We start from the raw sequence: 12,224 nt of genomic DNA, 5'->3' as shown, positions 1-12,224 counted from the left end.
AACACTCGGACTTTCCAAGAGATACGTGGGAAGGGAGAGAGACATCAATATAAAGAATACATTAGATATCAAAGAATTCTCTTTCTAGCAGGGATATACTTAAGAAAATAGTGTGGTATCCAAGAAAAGCTTAAGGAATTCACTGAGAAAGTATATGTTGTATAAATGACCTACAAACAACCAGAACTGATGCTTAGAAAAAGAAGTGTGAACTTCCGTCTTTGCTAAGTTTACCAGTCTACTTATACCTTTAGGAGCACTATGGGCTTTTCTCTTTATAAACTAACTCTCTTGCTCACACTGTCCACATGTCGCTGCTCCAATTCACTGTTCCAAAACATAAGAACCTAGGAATCACAGCAGGTTTCCCCAGGATTGTGATTTCTTCCCATAAAACATGACCAGTCCTTCTTCATGTCCATTTTCTGACAGATCAGAGTTATCTTTATTTAAGAGAGGGACTGTATAATGATCAGTTTTAACTGTCAAACTGATGCATTTAGAACTAGAGTTGTGACTATGAGTTTTGTCGACATGACAGAAGGTGGTAGAACAGCCTGGGAAGGGCGTCTTAATGAGAGAAATATTGTGGATTCTGTTGGCCTGTGGGCATGCTTGCAAGGGATGCCTTATATTGAGTTAATTGAGGTGGTAAGACTTCCCACCCTGTATGTGAACAGAACTCTTTCTTGATCTGGGCACAAGCCTGAGAGAAAAGGAGATATCTGGCATGTACCCATTCATTCTGCCTCTGTTCATAACTGTGATTGTGAATAGCTGTTTAACATTTCTCCCCCTTTATTTTCTACAGTGATGGACTATAATCTGGTATATAGAGCTAAGATAAGAAAAATGAAACTAATAAAGAGGACTACAGACCAAAGATTCCTTGATCCAAAGAGCCACATGAGGCCTGTGTGTCCAAAGACTATAATGTGAGTATACTTTTTTAGTTCCTTTCTTTTGTCAATGACTCTTCCAAATGTCTCTGAAATCTACATAGCATATCAATGTTTGATCAAGGAGCATAAGAATTTTCAATAACTATTAACTAAAACTTTATGTTCTTTAGGTTTTTATCAATGTGGAACAACAAAGGTTTTTTTTTTTTTTTGAAAGAGGTACCTCAATTGAAAAAAAAATGCTTTCATAGACTTTTCTATTGCTGTGAAGAGAAATTATGACAAAGGCAACTTAAAAAAGAAAGCAGTTGATTGGAGACTTATCATGGCATGAAGCATGGCAGCAGGTCAGCACACATGGTGCCAGAATAGGAGCGAGGAGATTACAGCTCATTTATCTACAGGCAGGAGGCACAGAGAGGACTAACTGGGAGTATCATGAGCTTTAAAACCCCAAAGCCCACCCCTAGTGTCACACATCCTAATCCTTCTCAAACTGTTCCACCAATGGGAAACCAAGCAGGTAGATATATGAGCCTATGGAGACGGTACTCATTCAAATCACCATATTGAGTAAACCATGAAGAACAATGCAGTAAGCAGCACTCCTCCATGGTTTCTGCTTTAATATCTATGTCCAGTTTCTTGCCTTGAACTGCTGTCCTGACTAGCCTCTGTATCAGAATGTTACCTAAAAGTGTAGGCTGAAAGAAACCCTTTCTTCCCCAGGTAACCTAGAGTGTTCATCACAACAACAGAAAGCAAACAAAGACAGGCTTCTTTACCTTCACATCTCACATGGGGCTCAATTATCTTTCTGTTATCAGGTTCTGACCAGAATCCATCTTTACAAATACAGTGGGAGCTGTTGTAGCAGTCGGCATTTTCATTGCATTGAGGGCAGGATGCTGCAGGGAACACAGAATACATTTATGAATTGCCTCATGCCTTAGGGAGATCTCTTTTGTATCCGTTCCACTTATAAATGCTCACAATGCCTTACCATATCTATATTCTTACATAAATTTCTATTTTCCAGACTGTCATATTTCAATAAGGAGAACTTTCTTTAGTCACCATGTCTTCATTGACCAGCGGAGGACAAGCTGATAATGCCTTCCCATTAGGATTAGCTCCTTACATCGATGACTGACAGGAATGAGTCTACAAAATACTTGTCTTCAAGAGGTGTAGAGGTGTCTCAGTTGCTAATTTAAATCAGATTTCAAGTAATATTTATGTGTAAGTATGATGACCTGAGTTCAAAACATGTTTCACAGTGCCAGCAATGAAAAAGTTTAGGTAAAAAATGTACGTCTTTCAGTTCTGTAACTTTGAGTCAGGTCCTCCTCTAGAGAACTAATTATCAAGTGTGGATTTCATCTTCTTCACAATTATGGCATCTTATCATAGTGATGTCATGAACATCAAATGCAATTACATGTGTAATCGCTCAACTAAGTGATGGAAACAAAATGGTGAAGATGGAGATATTAGAAATATGGCAATGGTGCTTAAAACAAAATCATAAAATGCTTCACACTTAATAGTGACCCATTCACTTCCAGGAAATAAGATTCCATATCCTCTTATCTTTTCCCCAGGCTTTATCCATGAATAGACTCACCTGAAATATTCTGCAGTTGTAAGACTGACCAGACCAGCAGGATACCAAGAGCTGGAAAAGAAAGAAGAGGAAATAATCTGATTGGGTTCCTTTGGGGCTCTGGCTCTGCTTGGGAGTGTTATGGGCTTTACTAGTCCTATAGAGAAGACTCTTATACTTAGCTACACCATCTCACTAGAGTAGTCATAATGAATTGTTGAAAATACTGAAGGAGAAAAGTACATCCTGTTGCAGCTGTGAACCCACCTGTGACCTGTGCAGCTGTGACTCGGATGTTCCTTCAAGACTTGCACACAGATATCATACTCACAATCTTTGTTCTATGATTATGGGGTCTCTCTTTCCAGTACAAGCCTCTACACCCACATTTTGTATGAATCTAAATCTAATCACCATATGAAGAAAAGCACAATGCAAAAAGAATTCATATGTTTGGTGACTTTTCTGTTTGAGTCTATTTTTATTATTCTCAGAAAGAGAAGTATACCGTCTGATTTTTGTAGACTCAACGCAAACCTGACATAGCTTGGAAGAGGGAATCTTTATTGAAGTACTGTTCCATCTGTAGATAAAAATCTGGGTATTTTCTTGATTAGTAATTGCTGTGGAAGGGTCTAGGACACTGTGGGCAGTGTCACCCCTCAAAGGGTGGTCCAGGGTTGTATAAGGAAGCCAGCTGACCAAGCCATGGGAACAAGGCAATAAGCAACATTCCTCTTTGATTTCTTCATCACTTCATTATTTGTGTTCTTGCCTTCTTTATAAGACTTACAATTGTAAGCTAACATAAATCCTCTCTTCCCCAGGTTGTTTATTTTTATGACAGAATCAGAAAGCAAACTAGGACCAGAATCTAATAAAAATCCAAAGAAATGACTACCTAAGTCTACCCTGGTGATCCAGTTAGTTTAACTGAAACTCCTTCCAGGAGCATGTGTGAGGTCTTCCTTACAGGCACATAGCCAACTGAGGGACAGGTGTGCTGCCAAAGAGTTTCTTTCCCAGTGCAGCATCCACTACTGTTCATTTGCATCTTGGAAAACAGGTAACAAATAAGCCCATCAAACCTATCTCTATAAGGAATGTTAGTGATCTAATGTTGTGGAAGTATTCTATGAGCATCCACATGGGCTCTGATTCAAATGTTCCAGATGTGTGTCATGAAAAGAGGACAGAGTTACACAAGAAGGTGAAGTGGATTTTAGTGCTATATTTTACATCATCCGAGAGCATTAAGATGTTAGCATTCTACCATGTGTGATTAGAAAAACAGAGTGGTATATGGATAATTTAAAATGCTCTACATTTTGTATGTATTGAGTCTCTACTCTAGTTTGTTTCAGAAATGTGGTACATCTCCACTCACATGGAACATGTTCTTTGTGCTCATGTGATGCATATGGTGGATGGGGATAGTGTCCACAGGAGACAGGTAACTTGCAGTGATGTTGCTGTTCTCAGGAAGATGAATGAAAAATAGAAAAGCATAGACTACGTGTGTTGGACCTCATACCTTCTAACTGATACAAAAAGCCTCACACACCATTTCACAGACGTCATAAGAGCTAAGTCTCCTCCTTCCCGGGACCAGATATTTCCAGATAACAGACCCCCAAGTAGAGAATGACTAAAGCCAGAAACATTCCATTGTGCACTAAATAAGCCCAAGCTATTCCATATGCCCCTTATACAGGAGTGTACTCAGGACCTTTCCTTCACCCACACAAGCAAAAACTAAGCCTCTAAGTCTAACTGAAGTGTCCTGCTCATGGATCTATTCCCCTGGGCACAACATTTTCTTCCCCTACTCTCACCTTGGATACCTTACATTCATTAATCCTGTATGCTGTGAAGTAGGTTAAACCCCTATTTCACATTTCCACTCATCTGGATCCCTAACAAACCCTTTGCCTAAAGGCTGTTCTTTCTCTCTCTCTCTCTCAAACCCCATTTCTCCTCCCTCCCAAAATCCTATCAAGTTGGATCCTGAAAATCAAAGGACAGTAGCATATTGGGACTGAATAGCCATATTTTGTAGATATCTGATTTTTCTGAAATGTTTTTGAACAGACATTTGTACTGTTCATGAAAGCAAATGTTAGAGTTAGAAGGAAAGTTATGGTTAAGACTGTGATGTTGTAAACTTGAAGAAGATAAATAAGAGGTATTGCAGCTGAGTATGAGACAAGCAAGCTGGCCAGATAAGAGGAAGTAGAGTGCTCTGGGAAACAAAACACCAGCCCTGCAGGACCCAAATGACTCTGGTGGAATCCCCCTGATTCACTTCCCTTTCTGAGGAACATAAGCAAGGCTCTGTGGCCATCTAATCTATACTTGCATCTAATTGCAGCAGACTAAATTCTGGATAAGGACAGCTTTTAAAATGTCTCCAGCTATTCTAAGAATTGCATCCAACCTCACAGAGAAGGAGCTAAGCCTTGGGTAAACAAGAGAACCCACAACTACTCTTGGAGCCTTTGATGAGAGGTTCAAGTCAAGACAACAGTCCATTGAAACTACAAGCCAATCACCTAAGTATGAAAATAAATAGAGGGCAGATTAATTGATGGGTAGTTTAATTGACAAAAAGCCATGCCAAGATTGAGAGTTAGCTGATTGAGCAAAACCCAGTGAATGATATGATGGATGATCATGGTTATCAAATAGAGAAAGAGAAGCTGAATTGAAGAATTTTCTATATTACATTGACCTGAGGACATGAATGTAAGGTATTTTTGATTGGTAATTTGTACTGCATGGCAAATAGAATATACATATTCATCTTCAGGTGAAGCGTGCCTCCATCATCATAGGGCGTTTAATGATGATTTTAATATTCATACTCACCTTCCTGTCTGTTATGACCCTTCCTATAAGACAGAAAAATCAAAAGTGGGACAATTACAGAGAAGGAAGAGGGCCAAACTGAGTAGACAAGGGAGATACAAACAAAATACAAAACTATTTGTTATATTGTGATGTACAATTAATCATTTTTATCTCATTTTTATGTCAGGTCCAAAAACATTTTACACAGTTTTGGACACTGAATATTTATGATGATGATGAAAGTTTTATGGATTTATATTTTCATTTAAATCTGTGAACTTATCTGACAGTTTACTTTTCTATTTAAAATGTCAGCTTTTCTGAAAGTTTAAGTATGTTCACTGTGGTTTCATTTTCTCGGGTACTTATAGGCAATGCATGAGGAATCTCAAACCAAACACTGCAGAACACACACATAACACTGGTGAGGGAGAAATTGACAATTATGGGTAAGTTAGAAATGATACAAGTAAGCAAAGCCACAAGGAGATGAGAGAATCCTTTTCTACTTACCTGTGGCATGCAGCTGGCAGCTGATTCCCATATCTCCAGTTGCCACCATCAAAGACCTGAACATCTGTTCAACAGGGCTGGGTGAGAGTTCCTAGAATGAATCTATAAACAGTAATCTCTTGGTGATCAGAAAAACTTAGAAGATAAAAATGTCAGTGCACTGCAAATGGATGGAAATAGAAAACACTATCCTGAGTGAGGTAAGCCAGACCCAAAAAGATGAACATGGGATGTACTCACTCATAATTGGTTTCTAGCCATAAATAAAGGGCATTGAGCCTATAATTCGTGATCCTAGAGAAGCTAAATAAAAAGGTGAACCCAAAGAAAAACATATAGTTATCCTCCTGGATATTGGAAGGAGACAAGATTGCCAGGCAAAAATTGGAAACTTGGGGGTGGGGGTGGGGGTGCGGTGGGCTGCTGAGGAGAGGGAGCCTGAACTGGCCCTATCCTATAGCAATACTGATGAATATCTTGTAAATCATCATAGACCCTTCATCTGGCGATGGATAAAGCTAGAGATAGAGACCCACATTGGAGCACTGAACTGAGCTCCCAAGGTCCAAATGAGGAGCACAAGGAGGGAGAACATGAGCAAGGACGTCAGGACCACGAGGGGTGCACCCACCCACTGAGATGGTGGGGCTGATATAATGGGAACTCATGGTGGACTGGGACTGATGGAGCACGTGATCAAACCGGACTCTCTGAATATGGCGGAAAAGGAGGGTTGACTAAGAAGCCAAAAACAATGGCACTGGGTTTTGATCCTACTGCATGTACTGGCTTTGTGGGAACTTAATCTGTTAGGATGCTCACCTTCCTAGACCTGGATGGAGGGGGGAGGACCTTGGACTACCCACAGGGCGAGGAACCCTGACTGTTCTTTGGACTGGAGGAGGGGGGAGGGGAAGGAGGGGGGAGGGGGAGGAGGGGGGAATAGAAGGAGGTGGAAATTTTTAATTAAAAAGAAAAAGAAAAAAAATGTCAATGCACTCATTGACTTTTGCCTCTTTTCATCAACCTATCTGAGGAAAATACTGCTAAAAGATGACCAGAGTAGCACTGACTGGGGCACAAATGCTTACTCCAAGAATCAGAATTCCATGTAGCTCAGTTCTGTTGAGGTTTAAAACCCAGTTCACACAGTGATGACTCCAAAGTAAGGTTGTTTTTACACTAACTGTTGCTATTGCTTTTCAGGTTTTTACAATTACATTCATTTTGTGGTGGGCAATATTACATTTACAGATGGCACTGCACAGTGAAAGAGTGTGAAACACAGTGTGTTTATTGCTTCACAGGTGCATCGGTTTCTATGATTTCACTTAGGGCCTAGTTCTGTAGCTGGGAATATCCTATGCATAGGGTTTCTCTGTGTGGCTTTGGAACTTGTCCTGGAAATCCCTTTGTAGACCAGGCTGGCCTCAAACTCACACAGATCCTCCTGCCTCTGACTTCCAAGTGCTGGGATTAAAGGTGTGCACCACCATTGCCTGGCTCAAGATTTTATTTTTTAATTATGAATTTTACATTTTCTTTATTTGAAAAAGTATACAGCCTGGGCCTGAGAACGTGGCACTCTGTTAAAGAGTGCTTTATGTGCAAGCAAAAGGAGCTAAGTTGGAATTCCTAACATCTATATAAAATATGGGACAGCTACACATGCCTGTAACTCCAGCAGTGGAAGGTGAAGAAAGCTGGATCTTTTTGATGAGTAACCCTAGACAAAATGTCAAGTTCCCACTTTCTATAGTAATTCTGTCACAAAGGAATAAAGAGGAGAGTGAGTGAAGCCAGCTGGTTTCTGTGTGGGCATGCATAACTGTACACATTTACACACTCAAAAGCATGTAACACATATGTACACACACACACACTGGTACACAGACCCAAGTGCAAGGAAGGAATAAAATCAAATAATAGACAACAAAGGCCCATAGACTTCATCAGTAGTGCACTCTTTTTGAAATTTGGGGAGTTCTTTGCAGTTCACGGCTGCTAAGTGAAGAAGAGTCACTTTTCTTCAGAAATGTTGCCACTGGCAGATTGCCTATGCTTCAGTATATAACTTTATATACAAAGACATTTATGTATAATTGATTCTAGGCTCTGTGAGTTATTAAACACAGAAGAATAGGATATAAAGTTGGAGAAGTACATGAGAGGGAACATCCGGAAGGGGTGATTGGAAGGTGGATGTGATCAAGACATTTTGTGTGTACATGTATAAACTCTGAAAGAATAAATCCAAAATTAAAAAGCATGCTCTCTTCAAAAAGGAGTTACAAATATTTACACTCATTTTACAATCTTGGGGTAATCCATTAAGATTCTTTATATTGTGGTTTATTTGACTATTCTAAAGAATGTATTGATATGTATCTGTGATTAAAAGGGGCCTTGTGCTTTTGGTGATATATACTTTCTTTCAGGTGATCTTACCAAGATTTCCTTCAAATACCTCTGCTTTCTAAAGCAACAAGAAATAAAAAGGAAACAAAATTGTACAGGATTTATTCACTTTTAAAGTTATATTGGGAAAGACATTATACTATTATCTTTACACATACATATATTTGAAATTTTACAGGATAAAAAATGGTGTGGGAGGGTATAGATGAGAGAACAAATTCACACCGGTAAGTTAGTATTTAATAATCTATCAATACCAAGGGACAGAAGTTTACATGATAACATATATATGAAGCAGAGAGAATGATCAGGAAATGTCAACATGGTATACAAAATTAGAAACTGTTAGATGGATCAAAGATATTATGAATGGTTTGGTATAAAGGAAGCTGAGGCAAATTGTATTTAGAGGATTGCTTCACTAGAATTATAGTCGTAGTGCACAGCATAGCCTGGGTCCTGCAGGGAGTCAGGCTTCTCTGCTATGAATGACAAGGGGATGGTTTTGTTCTTACCTGATTTGCAGCTGAAGGATGTGGAAGGAGAGGAGTCACATATATATGAGCTAGTCAATATACCAGGAGTAACCAAGTAAGTAGGCTTATATGAAAATTAATTTCTGGTTCAAAATTGTTTGGGGTCTGGCTAATGGGGTGGTGCTTGCTTTAGAGCTTCAAGGGCTGGGTAATAAGGAGAATGCAAGGATCAGACTAGACTTGTTTAGCAACTGTACAGAAAGAGCTGCTGAGAGAAATGGCCTGATTTCTACGGGAAAATCAAGCAGCTAGAAGATCTGCAACATAACAAAAATATACACACATGCATTCAAAACATGTTTATGTAAGAGAAAATTTATCACATAAATTTCACAAATAAATTGTCATCATGTGTACAATTGCATGTATGTGTGCATTGTATGTGGACACAAAGTTATCCATGGAAAATAATGCAAAACTCTCAAATACAGGATGATGTGAATTACTGAGCTAGACAGTTTTCCTGTGGCATTGGGCAGTGACTGACCACTCTAAAATACTAAGAAGTCCTGTTAAATGATATTAGAATAGTTTTCTGTCAAGTTATTGTTTGATTTTATAGTTAACATCATTTCAATGTTCAATGCTTTCTGTGAGCGAGTATTATAGACAGCAGACAGATTTTACTCCATATCTGGAAATCTTGTGAGGGAGATTCCCCTCTGTTGGCGAATGGTTAGGTTGTCTTCAATTCTTGGATAATTCACAATCACTCTGAGTGTGCTCTGTCAGCACACTGGGCCCCAACTGTGGTAGTTTGAATGTAACTGGACCCCATAATCTCATAGACAGTGGCATTATTAGAAGGTGTAGCTTTGGTGGATTGGGTATGGCCTTGTTGGAGGAAGTGTGGCAGGGTGGGCTTTGAGTTTTCCTACACTCAGGACACTTCCCAGTGTCTCAGTTAACTTCCTGTTGCCTGCAAGATGTGGCACTCCCAGCTCTAGCACCACATCTGCCCGCACACTGCCATGATGATAATGGACCAAACCTCTGAAATTGGAAGTGAGCCACCTCAAATAAATTTTCCTTTATAAGAGTTGCCGTGCTCGTGGTGTTTCTTCATGGCAATAGAAACGCTAACTAAGACACATGCCACTGAGGATGATGAGATGTTCCAGTCGTGACAGTCTCATCGTTGAGAAGTGTTCAATTTGGAGAAAAAGCTACCATAGCTGGGCTTCCAATATATAAAGTACACGGCAAGCAGGTGTAAAATAGCATGAAAAATACTTGAGACGATGTCAGACATCAATAGAAATGGGCAAGGGAAGCTTCTCCTGGGTGATGCTGGCCGGTTTCACCACAGCCATCTTTATATAACAAGGCAAACAGTAATTAAATCTTTTGCCTTAGACATTGCCTGGGAATGCTTCATCTGCCAGACATACTCAATATATGTTTTCTTCTTTCAAAGACATGGTGCTTTTACTCTTGGGTTGTTTTGATTGCTATTTCCCCCTTTCACAGGATAGGGAGTCCATTTTATTCTTGGACAAGGACCTTAGAGGGCACTGTAAGGCAAACATGCTTGGGTCTAAAGTCAGGATTATGTATGGCAAGGACATCTCTACAGCCAACTTCTTAGTGATCACAGTACAATATACTATATAATATTAATGTCAGAGTAAATGAGTCATTGAAGCAATGGGCTGCAATATCGAGACAATCACTTGAAATCGAGAAGAGAATCACCGGCATGAAAATGACAGTGGGTGTCTGGTATCTAAAATAGAATATCAAGTGGATAGTATCATCAAAAATACTGTTCTTTGTGAATCTGTAAAATAATAAAACCTCAAAAAAATGCTAGGGCCCTCAATAGAGATGTAACTCACTGGGTGTATAAGTGAAAAAAAACAGCATGAGAATATTGATAATGTTAATAATTAATATCATAAATAAAACAATATTTCATAACTATATTAAATAGCCTAGGAAATATTTTATATGACATCACAATAAAAATAAAAGATTATAGAGCAATATAGAATAATATGTTCAAAAGTTATAGATATTAGTAGGAGAATATGAGTGATTTTATATTTTAACTGTAACTTTAAATTTTATATATTAATTTTAAAGTAAACTTCATTATAAAAAATTTAAAATTAAAAATAAAAATTTTCCATGAGTCATGGCTCAGAGAACCTCCCAGAAGAGGTGGCAGAATACTGTGTAAGAGCCAGAATACCACAAAGTCAGACATGAAACAGTCTCTCCTAGAAATGGGCACGTAAACAAGAGTAGCAAGAATAGCAGTATCAATGGACACATTAATGTGGAAGGGAAATTTTATTGAATCCATCACGACAAATAACTACAGGCAATGACTGCTGACTCCTAGGAGAAGGAGAATCAGCCTGGTCCAGAGATGAGCCCCTTATTGGTTAACCTATGCAGAATGGTAAGCCACGAACCCCCTAATACACAAACGACTGAAACATACTCAGCAGGGTGTGTGTGTGTGTGTGTGTGTGTGTGTGTTGTGTGTGTGTGTTGTGTGTGTGTGTGTTGTGTGTGTGTGTTGTGTGTGTGTGTGTTGTGTGTGTGTGTGTGTAAGGGGGATGTAACAATCATAATAAAGTGAGTGTACTGGAGCATGGGATGAATTTGTGGGAGGGTAAGATGGAAGGGCCTAGTAGAAGAAAAGAGAGGGGGGAAGTAACATAATTTTCTTTCTATTAAAAACACATTTTAAAATATAATTCTTGTTTTGACAGTAAAAATAATAATACTAATAGGGTCAGGGATATAAACTGTAAATCCGTTGCTTAGAGTGAAGAAGGCCCTGCATATGCAGTAAAATACAGCAAAATTTTTTTATAAAGGAGGAAGAAATGAAGGAGGATGGGGAAAGGCAGAAAAAAATGATAAGCACAAGGTATTTTAATAGTTGGGAAAATAATATGATTTAAAAACTCGGTTGTTTCTGCAGTGGCTCCATCTCCACATTTCCGCTTTGATGCTGCACTGATTGGAAACCTGAGCATGGAACTCTCAAGCTTGCCCCACATTTACTAAGAACTTTCTTAGTGTATCAGAACCAGTTAGGTGCTAATTGCAGCATCCTAAGCCAGGGCACTGACTGCCTGCATTTAGAAAGAACACATTTACTATAAGATGAGTGGTCCTTTTCTAATGGATAAAAGCTGTCTCTCCCCAAAAGCTATAGCATTCGTACTAAAGTAAAACTGTATCAGGTACTGCTTTAAATATTTTACCTATTGAAAGTGTGCTAGTGTAATGTACATATTTGCATATCTATTATTCATATACTATATTTGTATATGTACATATATCTGCAATTGTGTGTGCACATTTTACCTTGCAGATAATTCAGCTCATGTAAAACTATAGAAAATGAACCATTTATGCAATAAATCTTAAAATATCCTT

At 38.8% G+C, this 12,224-nt stretch overlaps 1 protein-coding gene across 4 annotated transcripts in view; it reads right to left on the bottom strand.

Moving 5' to 3' along the window:
- The window catches only part of Adgre3 (adhesion G protein-coupled receptor E3), a 65,881-nt gene that overhangs the window by 40,786 nt on the left and 12,871 nt on the right, over window positions 1-12,224 (bottom strand). For all 4 annotated transcript variants that reach the window (XM_075975668.1, XM_075975670.1, XM_075975671.1 and 1 more), the window contains exons 2-4: window positions 5,872-5,973; window positions 2,530-2,580; window positions 1,688-1,810 (exon numbers count right to left, since the gene is read on the bottom strand). In XM_075975668.1, the coding sequence (XP_075831783.1) occupies window positions 1,688-1,810; window positions 2,530-2,580; window positions 5,872-5,935 (238 nt within the window). In that variant the 5' untranslated portion in view covers window positions 5,936-5,973. The remainder of the gene's footprint in view (window positions 1-1,687; window positions 1,811-2,529; window positions 2,581-5,871; window positions 5,974-12,224) is intronic.

Source organism: Microtus pennsylvanicus, chromosome 6 (genome assembly GCF_037038515.1).
Source record: "Microtus pennsylvanicus isolate mMicPen1 chromosome 6, mMicPen1.hap1, whole genome shotgun sequence".
Classification (NCBI taxonomy): domain Eukaryota; kingdom Metazoa; phylum Chordata; class Mammalia; order Rodentia; family Cricetidae; genus Microtus; species Microtus pennsylvanicus.
This window is presented reverse-complemented; position numbering and strand designations above follow the sequence as displayed.